The 18,293-nt window shown below is 48.5% G+C and overlaps 1 protein-coding gene across 4 annotated transcripts in view; it reads right to left on the bottom strand.

The window, feature by feature from the left end:
- Ksr2 (kinase suppressor of ras 2) overlaps positions 1 to 18,293 on the bottom strand; it is a 353,995-nt gene that overhangs the window by 54,522 nt on the left and 281,180 nt on the right. For all 4 annotated transcript variants that reach the window (NM_001312914.1, XM_006530393.4, XM_006530394.4 and 1 more), the window contains 5 exons: positions 17,932 to 18,100; positions 10,749 to 10,790; positions 10,208 to 10,280; positions 6,749 to 6,797; positions 5,184 to 5,551 (listed from right to left, as the gene is read on the bottom strand). In NM_001312914.1, the coding sequence (NP_001299843.1) occupies positions 5,184 to 5,551; positions 6,749 to 6,797; positions 10,208 to 10,280; positions 10,749 to 10,790; positions 17,932 to 18,100 (701 nt within the window). The remainder of the gene's footprint in view (positions 1 to 5,183; positions 5,552 to 6,748; positions 6,798 to 10,207; positions 10,281 to 10,748; positions 10,791 to 17,931; positions 18,101 to 18,293) is intronic.

The raw sequence follows: 18,293 nt of genomic DNA, 5'->3' as shown, positions 1-18,293 counted from the left end.
TCTAACCGCAACAAGTAAGAAGGGAAGGAAGAACTCTGAAATAGATCAAAGAAAACTGTTGAGTCGTGAGTGCAGTGTTTGGTAGAAATCGCAAATGTCAACTAGGGCACTTGTCAACAGAACTTTCTAAAAAGGAAGAGAGGTGGTAGCGTTCATGTTGGGACTAGAGGGCTGGCCATGTGGTGACAGTCAAGCAAGCAGAAAGAGCCAAACAGGAACCAGGGACGGGGCTAACCTTCCAAGGCTCACCCCAACGCCTTCTGGCTATTCATTAGATCTATTCCATTTTTTCCTGGGAAGAACACTGCTATTTTTGAGCCTCTCTCACTATTGGATATACCCAAGGGCTTTGGTGTGAGCCAATGCTGTATGCACGGAGGAACATGAATTGCTTGTAGGCTCATGGCAAACCCCCAATATGAACCATTATGTTTTTTCTCTTTTAGCTGAGGGCACTTCTGACTCTAGTGTGTGGAAGGGTAGGAATCATCTCTCTACAAACAAAACAAAACCACCTGGATCATCTTTATCTATTTTTTTTTTGTTTGGGTGGGTTGTTTTTTTGTTTTTGTTTTTTATTTTTTGCTTTTGTTTTATGTTTGGCACATGTGTCAGAACTCAACTTCAGGTGGCCATCTTGTCCACCATCCACCTCCTTTGAGACACAGTCTGTCTGACACTAACCTGGAGCTCACAAATTAGTCTAGACTGCGTGGTCTGGGATCCCCAGGGTCTTCCCCTCTCTCCCCCACCCCCACCCCCATGCTAGGATCGCAGGTACGTGTGACTACTGTATGTGGATTCCGCAACTCCATCTCAGGTATTCACACTACTTAGGGAGCCTTTCTTCCCCCGCCTCCCCCCCCCCCAGAGCATTTCCTGGTTTCGAGGCTTACTTGGCAAAGAGCCCCCACATCATACACGGGGCTCTCTCTGGCTGTCCGGGGGTTATGGGCAGAATTATTCTTTATCTGGTTTGTATTTTTAACAACCGCTGAGTTATCTCCTGGGCAGTAAGACAAAAATATCTCTGAAGTGATGACAGATGCCACACATATGAATCCAGCGTCTTGGAGACGTGAGAGCGCAGTGACCAGAAAGAGGAGATGATCCTCAGCCAGGCAGGGGCCTCCGCTGGTCACGTGACTGTTTATAGCTGGGCATAAGCAATCTTATGCAAGAGGATGCTAATCTAATGGCACTGATGACGATGGGCATTTATAGTGCTTTCCTCCACAACAGTCATACAATTAACGGCAGCCGCTCACACACACACACACACACACACACACACACACACACACACACAAATCCTTTCAGCTGAGATTCATAAAAGGAAAGCAATCCGGCTTTTCTAAACACGAAAGGAACGCAAAACCACTGAATGGTGTGTGTGTGCGTGTGTGCACTGTGTGTGTGTGTGTGTGTGTGTGTGTGTGTGTGTGTGTGTGTGTTGGGGGTGGGTAGAAAATCTTCATGGCTCGGCGCACCCCTTCCCAATTCTTGCATGTTATATTTAGGATACTCAAAACCGGTCTGAACAAACTCGGAAGACACAAGCCCTCAAGTTACAGGGGTGGGGGGTGGGGGGGAAGCAAGCTAAAATATCATCCAAGCACCAAGTGAACCGTCTCCAGGAGCGGCTGAGAGAGGCTGTGGGCCTATTTGTCGGATCTGACAGTGCGGTGTGATTGGATTTGAAAGCCTGAGAAACAGGAGATTGGGAGTTGGACATAAATAATCTGTGGATGAGCTCCTGGTACGTAGTGGATTTAGATGTTGTGAATGAAGCCCCTGGGATTTCACTGCTTCTTGCTCCCAGGTCATCCTCGCAGGACTGAGAAGTCTCCTCAGGACTCTGGATCCCCAGGGAGGGGACGGATGGCATGTGCCAACTGAGAAGTTTTTAAAACTCCTCTCAAGGGGACACAGTGTTCACACACCCCTATACCTTGTCCCCTCTTACCACCATCCCGGACAACGTGTCCTGTTGACCTAAATGCAAAGGAAGCATGGGCCATTTCTCCTGGGCGCCCACATAGGCAGAAAAATATCAAGTTCATCCAAGATGGTACCCTAGCCGCTCCTCTCTGACCACCACTGCTCTGCAACAGGGATTTGAACACACTGAATCAACCAGCTGAGGGCAAGAAGAGCCACTGGCCTGGTCTGTAGGAAATCCCAGAACAGCAAACGCAGCCACTGTAAAGCCATACTATGGTTGCTCAACTCCACACTCCTGTGCAGAACCTTTGTGGCTCTGCAGTGACCCAGCACCTTGTGTCCCTTTTCCTAGTCCCTTCTCCCTCCTCCATTGCTCCCCACTGGTCTTCCAGCATCAGGGCCTTTCCACCTGCTGGACGCCCCCTCTGTCTTTCTGATGACCGCCTTCTCTTCAGTCAATCTAAGCTCAATGCTACTTTTTGTAAGAACGACCCCCAGAGTGATCTAGGCCCTAGTTCCTGGAGATGCTGACTAATCACCACCTTGGATGTCAATGGGGCAACTTACAGATGGTTCCAGATGATCTGGGTGGGCCCTAAACAGAACTGTCCCATCACATGGGAAGCCAAAGATGGTCTGACCAAAGCAGTTGATATAACCATAGAAACAAGGCTACTGGCCTTGAAATGGAAGAAGAAGCCAGAAGTCATGGTGGAAAAGGCAGTAAGCTGTGTCCCCTCTTACAGACCACACCTCCACCTCAGACCACGCCTTCATCCTAGACCACACCTTCACCTCAGACCACACCTCTACCCTACCACACCTCATTTCCGACCACACTTTTACATCAGTCTAGTGAGTCTCAAGGCCCTTCATAACTGTAAGAGACCCAGGGTGTGCTGCCTGATGCCACAGAGTTAGGGTAACTTGATAGGAACTGAACACAGCAGCCTCCAGGAATCTACATCTGAGAGGCCTTGCTCCCTCAGTGGATAGATGAGGTCCAGACAGAGTACTCTCAGAAAGCTGCTGCTGCTCCAAGCTGTTCCCAGCAGTGTCGCGGACAGCTCATTCCCAGAGATCCAAAGCGTTTTGTCAGAGTTGGGACACACACCTGCTTCAGCCCACTCATCCCACAGATGTAGAAACTGAGGCTCAGGAAACCCCACAGCTGGGCTGAAGGATGGAGGCTACTGTCAATCAAATCCTTCACTATTGGCCTTTCAATGCCGCTTGAAGTTTTCAACACGAGCAACTGTGCAGGCTGCTGGCTCTTTCGCAGTAATTCCATAATGACCCAATCGTAAAATAATTTAGCCATCCAGATTTGAATTGTCTGCAAGCTATAGTGACCGAATAACTAACTAGTTATTGTTCATTTCCTGAGAGCCAAGCATATGGCTTTTACAAGGAGACCCAAGCTCAGAAATACGTGTTAGCTCTGATGATAATTACTAAGTAGTTAGCTAGAACACACCATTGTCGATTTCTCTAGAATATGCCAGATAATTATCTGGTCTTATACTCCCTGTAAAAATAAAAACCAAGGTCCCAGAATTGTTCTAGTCAGTTGGCTATCCTCCAACAACCGATCCCCTAACAGTCAATCGTGTGAATGCAGATGATTAATCAAATTACTCAGCTATCTGGCCGCAAGCAGAAGTTCAGATGGATACTCTTAAGGACTAACAAGTAGACGGAGCTAAATGGGGCACTCACCGAGCTTTCCCATGATAAATCTGTAATACCGCAACAACCTTGGAATGAACACGTCTTTTTCAGGTTTCATCTGGCATCCTCACACAAAATACCAAATACTTCAGAGACCAATTAGATGTCCCAAAGCTGCCAGGGATGTTATTATTATCATCACCATCACCATCATCATTATTATTGTGGTGGTGGTGGCTGGGTGCTTTGTGAGATCTGTAGGTTGTTATGGCACGTGGGGAGGGGCGCTCAGAGTTCTGTCACAGAACAGAAGGCTGCAGTGCAGCTGGGCTTGAAGGGTGAGCAATACATTTTCATAATGGGCCACTCATTTTCGAAGGCTGCTAGCGGGGTCTGAACAAATGTGCAATGAGCCTCAGTTTGGAAAGAGGGAGGGGAGGGATGGGTCGCTGAGATTCATGGGTCACCGGACTTGTATACTGCAAGTGAGGGGCTCCTCACTTCTGGGAGAGGAGAAGTTGCTTCCTGATGAGAGGGAAGTGCAGAGTATGGAATGGGGGGGGTGGGCTTTCCATGAAGAGGGATGTAAAAATGACTATCTATGGTCCTCCCCCTACAGAGTCTGCCATTCAGAGAGCAACTTCCTCCATCACTTGAATCCAGCTGGCCACAGGAGATGCTCTGGCCAACGGATGTCAGCCAGAGCCTGACCAGAGGGTGCATGGAAAGTACCTATGCATTTAACCTTTGACCCCTGGCTGAGCTTGGGCACCAGAGGCCACCACGGGCGTGACTGAGCTGGAGACTGTGTGCAGCATAACTGAGTCACCCCGGCTGACAGTACCCACCAGCAGATGGGTGTTCATATGTCATCTATAGGAGTTCACATGTGAATGAAGGACAACGTTTTACATCAGATAGTCATCTGCCATTTTTTTAAAAGTCAATCTCTGTTAACTACCCTCCCCCACCCCATCCCCAAACCCCTGCAGCCCACTAATGCAGGATACTCAGAACAGTGGTGGCAATAGCTCCACAAACACTCTGTAAACCATCAAGAGCCACGATCACAGTCACCAGCATCTCAGATCAAACTGTGGGGCAGAGCTGGCCCACTACTTGGGTGTGTAAATAAAGTTTTATTGCAACACTGTCACGCAATATATCACATATATCATATGACCATATGGTCATATATATCATATATCATTTATGGCTGCTTTCCCCGTGCCCCCCGCCCCCACCTACCGACAATAGCAGAACTAACTGGCTGAGACCGAACCTGTGTGGCCTGTGAGGCCAATTCACACATAGCACTGGGAGTGCTACACAAACAGGCTGATCTATGTCTAAAGCAATTCACTCATTTTACCTAATGAGACACAAGTATCAATCATGCCTGGCTTTTCTGGCTCCCAATGCAGTACTCTTCCCAGCCATCCCTAAAACCCTAAAGGCATTTTCTGGGGACCTAAAGGATTGTGAGAAAACCGTGGATGGAGGACCCGAAGACACTATTAACATGCACAAAGCCCTTAGATGTTCCCATCGGAGCCCGAGGGACTGACCTGGTGATGATGGCCAAGTGGGGTGGGCTCATGCAGGCTCCCATGAAGAGCACCACGTTCTCGTGCCTCGTCTGCCTGTAGGCCATCACTTCCCGCTTGAAGGCCTTAAGCTGGTCCTCATTGTCCCTCTCTATGTCAATCAACCGGATGGCCACCTCGCCGTGCCAGCGTCCGTGGTAAACCTGCCCGAAGCGACCCTTCCCGATGAGCTCGCCAATCTCTAGCTGTTCAAACGGGATGTCCCACTCCTGAAGGAAGATGCTGGTCTGGCTGGCTTTGCGTGGGAAGCTCCGGGCTGAGAGGAGGGATAGGTTCATCTCTTCAAACTCGTCCTCGGACTCCTCTGCTTCATTGTGGCTCTCTTCGTTCTACGGCCAGAAGGGTGAAGGCTCAGAATCATGGCCACCCCAGCTCCACCCTCCCCAGGGATCTGTTTCGGCTGTAGAGATCAGGATATATTGCCATACACAGACACGGTAGATTCCCCAGGTGTCTTTGGATTAGAATCAAACCACAGTGAAGGTCTTAAAGGAACAGCAAGTGGTCCCACTGTCTTGTGCTAAGAGAGGAGAAAAGCTAAGGGCTCCAACCACTCTGGTTTGGCTAGACTTCGTAGTTTTCACACTGAAAGTGACACCTGTCAATCCTGGGCAAACTGGGCTGTTGGCTGCGCTAGGAGGTTCTCACTCTGGATCACAGCCAAGCAGAGGGACAGAGAATTCAGATCCAGGTTTCTGGATCGCTGCAATGCAATGCCCTCTTTATTCTACCTCTGTGAATCCACCCCAATGATGGTCTCTTCATGGGACACGGGACAATGGACAACCACCAACCTGGGCTCTGTCTGTCAGCTTTCCAAGGGGTGGGGATGGGTGGGGGCGGAGGGGGGCAGATTTTGGAATTGATTCAAAGATTGGCGGAGGTCACAGTTCCAAGCTCTGTGGCTCTTTTAAGACCAAGTGGCTGGGAGACACCAGAGCAGACATCAGAATCAAGCCAGGACACTCTAGCTCCCAGAATCGATCAGTTCTAAGGGACCATGACTATCTAGGAATGGGATTTGGGACTTTCCCCCAGAGTCCTGCTTCTAGCCCTGTTGGCACACAGTAGGACCAAGATGACAGCCCCGATGGCCAGTCCCCAGGACATATCTTTACTCCCTCAACAGTCTCCACAGATGGATGGAAACCCAGAACTTCCCCCACCGCACTGCCAAGGCGATATGCTTAAGGCTCCCACCTGCTCCTGTACGTTATTTCGAAGGCACTGGGGCACATCCCTCTTATGGCTCCCCAACCCGGAGCTAATTTTTTTTTTTTACCTAAAAAATGCAAATCCCAGGCCAATTTCCCTCCAACTGGCTCTGCCAGGATGCACACAATAGAACGGCCCATTAGGCTCAGCGCCTGGAGGGGCTACAGCTCCTTAATTGTCCTAGAGTGAGGATATCCATCAAACAGCCACTGCGAACCACCTCCCCGCCCCCCAGCCCTCTGCATCACTGAGGACAGCAGGTGGCGTTGCCAACCTCGAGCGAGAGCCATCGTCCAGTCTCCAATTCTCACCTCGGAGGTTGGTTCCACTTCAATTTGAAGTAATGGGTTTCCTTCCAAGCTGGAAATACGAGAAAAACAAAAGACAAAAAAGAAAAGCCACCTTAGATGATCCTTAGAGCCCTGGATTGAATTAAGACATGCTCAGGAATCTTAAACGGTGCATCATCATGGCCACAGAACCTTCCTTTTCTCCAAATCATTTCAACACCTGGGTCTACAACCCACAGCTGAGTACACAGAGAGCTCTCAAGACCATTATTTAAAAACAAATTCTCCTGGTTTGCTCCGGGCTCACTATATGGCTTCAGCTTTAACTAGTGTAGCAGCCTCCTTTTAATTGGGGGGGGGGAGGGGGTGGGGCGGGGTGGGGAACAAGTCATAGGTGAGCAAATCCTCTGAAGTCTAAATGTACATTGGGAAAGAATAAAATCACGTTTCAAAACCTCAGGTTCAGAGCCTCCTAGGAGGGTCTTTTTACCAAAAAAAAAAAAAAGTTTAGTTTTGATTTTAATTATGTGTCTGTGTGCATGTGGTGTGCACACCTATGTGGTACCTATCAAAGTCAAGGAGTAGCTGATCCCCTGGGGTTGGGGTTATTCAGGGTTAAAAGCCACCTCTATGATGGTTAGTTCCTTAAAAAAAACAAAAGTTGATGCAAGCTAGAGTTATTTGGGAACAGGAACCTCCCTTGAGAAATGCCTCCTTCAGACTGGCCTGCTGGCAAGTCTGGGGGGCATTCTTTTTTTTAATGATTGACATGGGAGGGCCCAGCCCACTGTGGGGTGGCACCATCCCCTGGGCAGGTGGTTCTGAGTTTGGTAATAAAGAAACAGGAAGCCATGGGGAATGAGGCAGTAAGCTGTACCCCTCCTTAGACTCTGTAGTAGCTCCTACCTCCAGGTTGCTGCTCTGACTTTCTCTCTCTCTCTCTCTCTCTCTCTCTCTCTCTCTCTCTCTCTCTCCCTCTTTCTCTCTCTTCCTCTCCCTCTCTCCCTCCCTCCCTCCCCCTCCCCCTCTGCCTGCCATTCTCAGACACTTCTCCAGCACCATGCCTGCTCCCATGATGATAATGGACTAAACCTCTGAACCTGTAAGGCAGCGCCAACTAAATGCTTTCCTTTATAAGAGTTGCCTTGGTCACAGCATCTCTTCACAACAATAAAATAGCAACTCAGACAATGAGTGTTGGGAGTTTAATTGGCCAATCCCATGGAATCAAGACGTGTCAACGGGAAGGAAGAGCTTCCCTGGGTGGGGAGACACGGGTGGGCGTGGGCATCACATGTGCAAAGCTTGAAAGCCACAGTTGTATTCTAAGCACGGGTGCTGGAGAGGAACGTGTCCATGTGTGGCAGCACATTGTGCGTAGGGTTTGTCTTGAGTTGTGTGAACACACAAAGGGTATTAGGGCCACACTGTGTGTTGACGGTATAATCACCTGTGTGTTAAGAATGTTTAGGTACCATTCAAATGCATAGTCTCATGATGGGGAGATGGGATGCACTCAGTGTTTAAAGAAGCTTTCTACACTTAAGGATGCTGTTTAATGGAGTGCCCTGGGCACAGAGCAGCTCGATTACTGACTGCATACAAAACTGAGAACAGGTAGGACAAAGCCTAGAAAACCCTGTCCCCTTCATATTTCTCTGATGGAAATCTAGCCATTCCACCTATCCATCCTATTGTGGGGCAAGTTTCTCCTCAGATCACAGGGAGCTGAGGGTCCTGAAGACTGAGTTAATTTACCTCTGTGCAAGAGATAAAACAGGAGGGGCAGAGTTGTCATGGGTGACACATGTTCATCAGTTATTTATGGCATAGCCTTAGGAGGTGGGATAGAAGTCTGTGGGGGATACAGGAGTCCCTCTCCTCGCCTAACCACCCAAGGGCAGCCCACCCACTTCTGTTGCAAGGCGGGACTCCAGCTGCTGGGGCTATTCAGTGAGCTCCCTTCGCAGTTTTCCTGCCCATTACCCCGCTTGTACACTTAAGCAGATCACAGACAGCTCCCTGCACCACTGCAGTAACTCTGACTGCCATTAATAACTTGGAGTTCATCTTGTGCAGCTCATGGAGCTGGTTTGTGAGCGGCAGAGAAAAGACCCAGAGATCTAGGTCAGCAAAGTACCCGCTGGCAAGACACCGCTCCTTTGATTTCAGACATGCACCACGCCGGCTCTTTGCAAAGTCCTAATGCAGGTCAAGTGGGATGGAGCCATTAGGGAGGCAAGAAGAAAGAACAAGCGGGTGGAGATGAGAGTTGCGAATCTCATCACATCCCAGCATGCCCCAGACTTTGGGCACACGCACAAAAGGAAAGGAGGGTATCTTCTCTGGCTGTCTGAGCAGAGGGTCATCTGGGGCATGCACACACCAGGGCATCTGTGACCATGATGTTTACAGCAGGGAGATCTGAATTTCACATCAATATGACACTCTATAGCCATTAAGACCTTGCCTACAAAGAGCCCAGAATGACACGGGAGAATCAGTGTCACCTTGTTAAAGATAAAACAGGATTGTACAAGTGGTAACAAATATATGACCAGGACAAGAGAGCTCACTAGAACATTCTAGCAGGGTGGGCCTCCAAGCGGCAAGTTTCCCTTCCTTTTTCACAGACTATTCTAAATTTTCCCAAATTAACTTTTGTTCATTTTATAGGGGTATGAATAACAGAGGCTGGTAGGCTTTCGGCAAGGGGCTAGAGAGTCAGTAGTTTTCACTTCTGTGAGCCATATGTTTCCTTACCACCCCTCAACCCTCCTGATGTACTGAGAAGGCAGCCCGTCGAGGGCCTGTAATGAGCGTGGCAGTGTCTCAATAAAACTTTATTTATACAAACAAATGACAGATGGGATTTATCTGATGGGCTAGGGTTTATTGATCCCAGGTGAAAACTGTATTTCCTTCCTCATGTCTCTTTCTTTCTTTTGCCCTCCCCCTCCCCCTTCTTCTCCACCCTCTCCCTCCAGACTCAGGATTGAATCTGGAGCCTCACAACCAAAGTACATCTTCAGCCCCTTTTAGATATTTGGATTTGGGACAGCACCTCACTGAGCTGCCCAAGCTGACTTTGAACTTGTAATTCCCATTGCTTTGATCTCCTAAGAGATCAACGATGATGGGCAAGTGTCACCAGGCCCACCTTCTACAAAGAGGAGACCATGATTTAAACTGAAGTCTAGCTGTTCTCTGGAATCATGAAGAGGATACTTTGAGGTGATGGTGTGACTTCTAGACGCTACCATTGCCACAGAGGGCCAGAGCCACAGGAAGAGCTAGGACAAGGGGGGCTAACACTGCTTCCTGTCACTTCTCTCTCAGTGTGGGGTGCCAGACCCCTCCTATCTGCCCTGTGTCTTTCTATCCTGGACCCATATCCTCCAGGTCTGAGGAAACTTGACAGCAGAGAGACCAAGAAGGCTGAAGGTATTGAGGCTTAGGGTAGGGCGTGAGGTCACTTACATTGTATTTGAGGTGACAGGATGCAGGATGACTTGGGGTGCCCGGGTGGGTGTCTCTGGTACAGGCACCACATCTGCAAGTCAGAGATCACATACGTAGAGATCAAACCATGACCCTTACCCCCCAGAGACACAACAGCCTGCAACCCTACCCTATTGACGTGGGTTTCAATATTGGCCAACACTCCTTCTCCCTGCCTTGCCCACTTGGGCTTTATTTACTGGGTAGCATACTAGAGATCCACAATACTGGTCCTCACTGCCAACAGGGCACCTAAGCATCTGCTGCTGCCCATACCCGAATCCTCCTCACTCCCCTTTGGGTCAAGGGGGTCACTCAATTCACAACTCAAGTCCCTCTGACTGGCTGACCTTCTAGACCTCCACTGTGCTGGTGCCCTTGGGATCTTCCACTGTTAGCTTCTCCTCTTCCTGGAGTATGGAGACCCCACTAGTCTCCACTCGGCTCTTGGCCTCTCTTCGCCAGGCCCCCCAACCCCGCAATCCCTGATCCTCAGACTGCCAGTTCCCAGAACACTCACCTGGGAAGATGAACTGTTGCTTGTATTTGTAGTAGTGGGAAGCTTGCAAAAGACAGAGAAAAAACAGTTTAAGGACCACCCGAGCATGATGGGTACCATGCCTCCTCTCCATCATTACCGCACAACCATTCTCTGTCCACCCTAAGAGTGTCCACACTTTGGCAGACACCCTGAATTACAAGGGAGTGGTAACATATAGGACCCAAGCATTTAATATCTCACAGTCTATGAAATCAGGTGATACCCTCTGAGAGGCACAGTGACACACACACACACACTCACACACACTCACACCACCATGAAGCCATAATCCAAAATAATTTTTGCTTTTACACATCCTTTATGCAAATTTTCAGCACCAAACTTTGTATTGAGTTTTCTTCTTTGCATTCTAATAAATTGAGAACGAATGAGATGACTCCCCTCGGTACTAACAGATCCCTTTACAGACCAGAGGCTGGAGGAGCAAAATGAGTCTTCAAGAGCTGCAAACCCTGGTGCAAGGTTTGGAATCCCTGGAGAATCTGGTCCAGCCTAAAGTCGCTTGGGAAGGTGCTTTGTCTCCCCCCAGAGAGTGCTGTTAACAGAGAGTACAACCCAGCAATTCTCTTCCGTCTCGGCTTCCTTCTGACGTCACTTCCTCCTGATCTTTTCTCCTGCCCCTTAAGGGATCCTATCTAGCAGCATAGTCTGTTCCCTCAAAAAATCTGAGACCTAATCGCAGCCACCACGATCTCCACGTTTATTGAGAACAATTATACAAATGTCATTTCCCGGACTTCACTGGCCGATTCTCTTGACAACTTACTTGGCCTGTGGTCCTCTCGCCAAAGGCCAAGGTTTCTAGTTAGCCACTTGCTCCTTTGAGTACAGAGAGCGTAGGTAGGCCAGATAGCTTATCTCCTTCCCCGAATCAGCATGTTCGACAGAGATGGGGTGACATACAAGCTAGGACTGCAGAACCCAGCACCAGAAGCAACTTGAGTGTCTATAATGATACTGACAATGGCCACTTGACTCCTCCCTGTAAGGACCCGGGTCTGGGCCGGGAGTCCGGAAGCTGAGCCTGTTTACATACATCCCTCATAAAATCCAAGCAAACCTTTCCACATCTCAGCGTTCACAGACAAAATACAGACAATACTAGTCCCAGGGACATGATCCTGGGACCATCACTACGCAGAAGCAGGTTCTGAGTACATCTGGGATCTTGTTTCTTCTTCCTCTGCAGGCTCAGCTGATCCAGGACTCAAGTCTTTAATAAACTACACCTGTACCAACCATGTGTACTTTTTTTTTCTTAGTTGCCTTAAACAATACATAGAAACTACAGATACAGCATTCACACGGTGTTCTCAGTGTTGAGTGTTACCTAGAGATGGTTTAGTGTATGGGAAGACTCGTGGAGACCGAGGATGCGTGTTACACAAGGACATGGACATCTTTGGACTGTGACGTTCATAAGGATCCAGGAACCCTGGATTCCCAAGATGAACACATTCACCAGTGATGAAAAATGGACTCTTGGCTCTCTTAAGGAATAGACAAGAGTGATTTAGAACTGAGAGACGGCCAGGTAGCTTCAAGGGCTAAACAGCTTGTTGGGAGGCGGGTGCAAAGGAAACACTCCCCTTGAGGCTTGGGTTGATTGACAAGCTCCTTCAGGACAGACAGTAAGTATCAGTGTCTCAAGAGCCCCAAGTCCCTGCAAACATAGGTGGGAACCATCTGTTGATAACTGACTAAAATCGCCGATTTTTATTGAAGACTAAGGAGTAGAAGTTCTTGGCTTAGCCCTTTTCCTACTCTGGGATAGTCTTAGAATGTCAGTGAGGTTATTTTGATTCCTAACCATAAGTGGGCAGACCAGGAAATAATTTGTTCCAGTAACAAAGCCCAGCTATCCAAAAATCAATAAATCAATAAATCGCAGTTTTGGGGTCCAGGCTTGTGGACTACACACTCCAATCCCAATCCCATACACAGCCATTTTGTCAACAAAAGGCTAATATGACAAAATGAGAAATTATTGCATCTCAGGCCTGGCTCTGGCTGCACCAAGGGACTCTTTCATCTGCAGTAAAGGTGGGCCGATAGGGTTTTTCTTTTTAATAAATGTTGCTCATGATCTGATCTGATCTACATAGCTTTGTGTGGCAAAAAAGGACTTTGCCAGGGTGAGTTGCAATGGGCTCTTGCTACAAGGGCTAGCCTGGGCTGTGTGGATGACCCCAATGTGATTATAAAGGTCATTGTGAGAGAGAAGGTCAGAGGTCAAAGAATGTCAGTGAAGACAGACAGGTGACCACAGAGGCCCAGGAAGAAAGAAGAGGGGCGCAAGCCCAGGAGGGTGGGCAGCTTCCAGAATCTGGGGGTGTGGGGAAACCCAAAACAAAACAAGAAAATGGCTCAAACTCATAGATAGCATCTAGGGTAACCTGAGCTCACTGAGCCATTGAGTCTTCTCCACTGTCAAGGCTGGTCTGAGTTTCTAACCTGAGAAATGTAAGATGTCTTTGTGCCGTTTAAGCTGTTCAGTTTGGGATCTTTTGTTATAGAGGCAACAGAACTCTTAAACAGAGCTATACCAGCTTGTTCACAGTTCCACATTGAGTTTCTGGTACACAGTAGGTGCTCAATGGGTACTTGCTAATGAGACCAATAGATGGATGCCCTCTGAACGTCAATGCCACATTTTGACGAAAAGAAGCTAGAATCCTAGGAAGGGCATAGGATTTAAGCCATTAGCACATTCATGTAGTCACTCAACAAACATCGTGCTATGCCACAGAGTGAGTGATGCAGTCTAGTTTCCTGTTCTTATGGCACTGGCATCCCATTGGTAGATGGCTAGATGGAGAGCAAGTGAATAAATCTCCATGATCACACAGCGACCTGGCAGCGGGTTCTGAGGAAAGAAAGTGTGGCCCAAGACCAAGTGGGATCTCAGGTAGCCTGCTGGCGGAGGGGCGCGTGACAGTTGATTCAGAGACTCAGATGTGGTCAACATGCTGGCCACAAATGACTGGTGTGGGGGGACATAATATCACCTCTGATACACACACATGGACACACATGCACACACATGCATACACATGCACTCACACACACACACACCCCACACACATGCACACATACACATGCGCTCACACACATACCTGCACACACATGCACTCACATGCACACACATACACTCACATGCACACACATGCACTGCACGCACATACCATACACATACTACATTCGTGCTACAAGCACACATACTACATGCATGCTATAAACACACATGCATGAATGCACATGCAAGCACACATACCACATTCATGCATATACCACACACATACTGCATACACACACATACACACAGAGAGATACATACATGCAGATACAGAGAGAGAGAGAGAGAGAGAGAGAGAGAGAGAGAGAGAGAAAAGGAAGAAAGAACCAAAAAGCCAGAGAGGATGGGAAACAGTTTGGTGAAATGTTGCCATCCAGATATGGCATTGCTCTGGTAACCATAAACACACAGCAGTTGTGCAAGATTGGGCCCCACTTTGCCCTGTCCCCAGACACAGGAGGTACCACGAGTAAAGGGGTGACCTACTAACCATGTACTGCATATACCTAAGAGGCTAAATAAGAAATAGAAAACGAAATCTTGCTGTAGCCACCAGAGGCGGCTTTACGTCTTGTTTCTCCTCTTTTAAGGCACCAGAATTTTCTATTTCCTGGTGTGATGTGCATGTGTGTAAGTGGGTGAGCATGTGTGTGTGTGTGTGTGTGTGTGTGCGCGCATGTATGTGAGTACATGAGTGTGTATGTGAGTGCATGAGAATGTTTGCACGTGTGTAAGTGGATAAGTGTATGTGTGTGTGTGAGTGCATGAGTATGTGTGCATGCATGTAAGTACATGAGCATACATGCATATATGTGTGCAAGTATTTAAGTGTGCATGCATGCACTTGAGAAAATATGTGTTTATGCAAGTAAGTGCATGGGCATATGTGTATGCAGGCATGTAAGTGCATGAGTGTGTGTGTATGTGGTATGTGCATGTGTGCAGGTGCATGACTATATGTGTATGTGTGCATATGAGTTCATGAGCATATCTGCATGTACGTGTGTGTGCATGCATGGGCATATGTGTATACATACATGTAAGTCCATGAGTGTGTATGTATGTGATGTGTACAAGTACATGAGTAAATGTGTGTGTGCATACATGTAAGTGCATTGTGTGTACATGCATATAAGTTCATGCGTGTGTGTGTATGTGATGTGTGCAAGTGTACAAGTACATGAGTATATGTGTGTGTACATATATGTAAGTACATGGGTATATATGCATGTAAATGCATGAGTGGATGTATGCATGTAAGTTCATGGACAAATGTGTGTGCGTGCATGTGTATGTGTATGTGGTATATGCATATGGACAAGTGCATAAGTATATGTGTGTGTGCATATGAGTTCATGAGTATATGTGTGTATACATGTAAGTGCATGAGTATGTGCATGTATGTAAGTGCATGAATGTTGGTGTGTGTGTGTGTGTGCGTGCGCATGGTGTGTGCTAAGGTGGTTCCATAGAAAGAAACCCCTTCATGCCGTTTGCCATGGAGACATCACAGTCACTCAGACCAAAGCTGGAGTCCTAAAGCAGACTCATCTATGCTTAGAGCTGTTCCCCTGGGCCCCACATTGGGTTTGTCCACAGGGCAAAGAGGCTCAGGGAAGAATGAAAAGCAGGGATAAATCCAATGGGCCAGATGCGCTCACCAGCACCCAGGCAGCATATATCACAGTTGGTCTGCTAACATCTCATTCTCCCTGTGCTCCAAGGTCACCAGGTATGTTAAATTGCCTGTTAACCTCACAGACCCTTTTGGATACCCCTGAGTGGTCCAGATCAATCAACTCTAGCGATCTTGTTACCTCCAGGCACTGACTTTCATAGCCTTCCGAGAACTCAATATCTGACCGCCAGCCACACTCCCAGCTCCCTTCCTAACCTCCAGATGCCCAGAGTCAAGAGTGTGACGGGGAGCCAGATGCTTGGGAGCTTTTGCTAGGGCAGGGGAAGACCTGTTTTGTTTTTCATTTAGGGATCACATTCCATGGCTTATATTCACGTGCTTGCATCCACTCCCCATCGTACACATGACAGTGGTAGTGAGGCAAATGCCCTCTGCCAGGTGTGGTGGTGCACACTAACCTCACCGCTCCAGAAGCAGAGGCAGGGGGATAGTGCTTTTTGAGGTAACATTGGGCCACATACTGAGAGCTTGTCTCAAAAAAAAAAAAAAGGAAGGAAGGAAGGAAGGAAGGAAGGAAGGAAGGAAGGAAAGAAGGAAGGAAGGAAGGGGAAGGGGAAGGGGAAGGGGAAGGGGAGGGGAGGGGAGGGGAGGGGAGGGGAGGGGAGAAGAAAAAGCCTATGTGTTTCTGTGCCGGTGGGGATATCAAATGGTGCAGCTACTCAGAGTGAGAACCACACTGAAGCTTCCTTTATGAGCTACACACATGAGCCAGGCATGATACTCTGTCATGTAGCGCTCGCCTCACAACCAAGGCCCTAGGTTCAATCCCCAACACTGCAAACAAGGAAGTCACAACCCCTCTGCTCACTAGCAACAACCATGAAGTACGGGCCGATTTTATATTTGCAATGCACGAATATGTGAAAAGAATTCACAATGAACAAGAATAGTATACCAATTATTTTATATATCTTATTCTTCCCACTTAAAACCCCACAATGAACCCCTTTGCATGCTGGGAAACCTCGGTAGAGTACCGAGTCCCTTTGAATGGTGGCCGAGCATCCTTCCAGTACATTCATCCTTTCCTCTGATGGGAACTTGACATGGTTTCAACTCTTCACTGCGGCAATGGCTAACGTCCTTACACACAGATCCTGGTGTTCTTGCATGAGCGTCTGAATAGAGATTCCTAGAGGTGACATTGCTGAATCCATTGAAAACTTCAGCCGACAAACTATAGCTTCCCCAGAGGGTGACTCCAGTAGCATTTGTGTGTGTGTGTGTGTGTGCGTGCGTGCAAGCAAGTGCATGTGAGTGCACGTGTGTTTGGTGTGTGTACATCCTTGGGTGCCATTCCCAAGGTTCTTTTCACTTTGTTTTATGAGATGCTGTCACTTCAGCTATCCCTCAACAATATGACTGGGCTGGATGCCAGTGAGCTCCCATGATCCATCTCTTTCGAGCTCCCCCGTGCTGGGGTTTCAAGCATGTATCAGTATACCAGGCTCGCTCGTTCTTTCTTTCTTTCTTTCTTTCTTTCTTTCTTTCTTTCTTTCTTTCTTTCTTCCTTCCTTCCTTCCTTCCTTCCTTCCTTCCTTCTTAAACATTATTAACTCAGGCCCTCATGCTTCTGTGGCAAGGACTTTCCACACTGGCAACCTCACCAGCCATTTTTGGAGTACCATAATAATGACAAACTGGTTGGCACAGCATTCTTGGGCCCTTCGGGAGGGTCCGGGAGGAGGCAGCAAGAGTCTTAGGTCTGATCCACTTGAAGGCAGACAAAGACCCTTCTCGGGTCTAAGGACAATTGGGTCTCTCATGAGCGGTTCATCTACTATTTGCTTAGGGAAATGTGAGCTGAGCGACCGGAACCAGAGGTCACACAGCTAGAGCAGGATAAGCAGATGGGGATCTTGGATCCAGGGCCTCATACACTCCATTCTGAGCCAAGACTGGGAGCTGGGCTGAGACTTGAGAAGGAACCCTGCTCTGGCACGTTGTCCCCAAGGTCCTCAGCACAGTACCCGGCTACCAATCCCAACCAGTCTGTCTCACTGAACAACTGCCAACTCTGGGCAGGTACCTCTGTCTTGTGACTTAGCTTGGTAAAGACATCAGTTGGATGCTAAGCGAAGGACATGCCTCTAAGTCTCCGTGCCTCAGTTTCTTTGTCTGTCAGGCAGAGCCGATGAGTCTTACTTTCCATTCCCCCAAAAGATGAAATGTGACATCGCATGGCAATTGTCCCGTGTCTGCTGAACACACATCTGCAAGTCTCCCAGACCCTCTCTGATTATCAACCCATTGCTTTCAGGCAAGGGCTGGCCCCCTATCCTGGCTGGCTTTGGCAAGGACCCCAAAACCCACTCCCATCTCTTCCCCTCTGATGGTATCCACCTGTTTCCACAACACAGAAGTACCTGGCAGGTTGAAGTTCTTTTTCTGTCTCGGGCACTGCGGGGAGGGGTGCAGGGGAGAAGGCGGCGTGGCGCTGGGAGGGAGGGGGGGTGCCGGTGAGGAGGGCGTGGAGGACGTCGTGGAGGAGGGATTGCTGCTGGAGTCTGGCTGGTAAGGGACAGGGATGTGGTCCTGTGGAAAGAAAAACAGGGCAGGGGTCAGGGACAGGTGGGGAGGCAGAGACGCAGCAGACAGGATGAGCTGGGCAGGAAGGGGCTCCCAAGCCAGCTTCTTCAGCAATGGCTGCCCCTTCTGCAATTTTTAGATCCTTCCAGAGTCTAGCCTAGATCTGTGAGAGACCCTATCTAAAACAAGAATAAGGTAG

This window comes from Mus musculus, chromosome 5, assembly GCF_000001635.26.
Source record: "Mus musculus strain C57BL/6J chromosome 5, GRCm38.p6 C57BL/6J".
NCBI classification, from domain to species: Eukaryota; Metazoa; Chordata; class Mammalia; order Rodentia; family Muridae; genus Mus; species Mus musculus.
The sequence above is the reverse complement of the archived record's forward strand: the minus strand, read 5'-3'. Positions and strand labels throughout refer to the sequence as shown.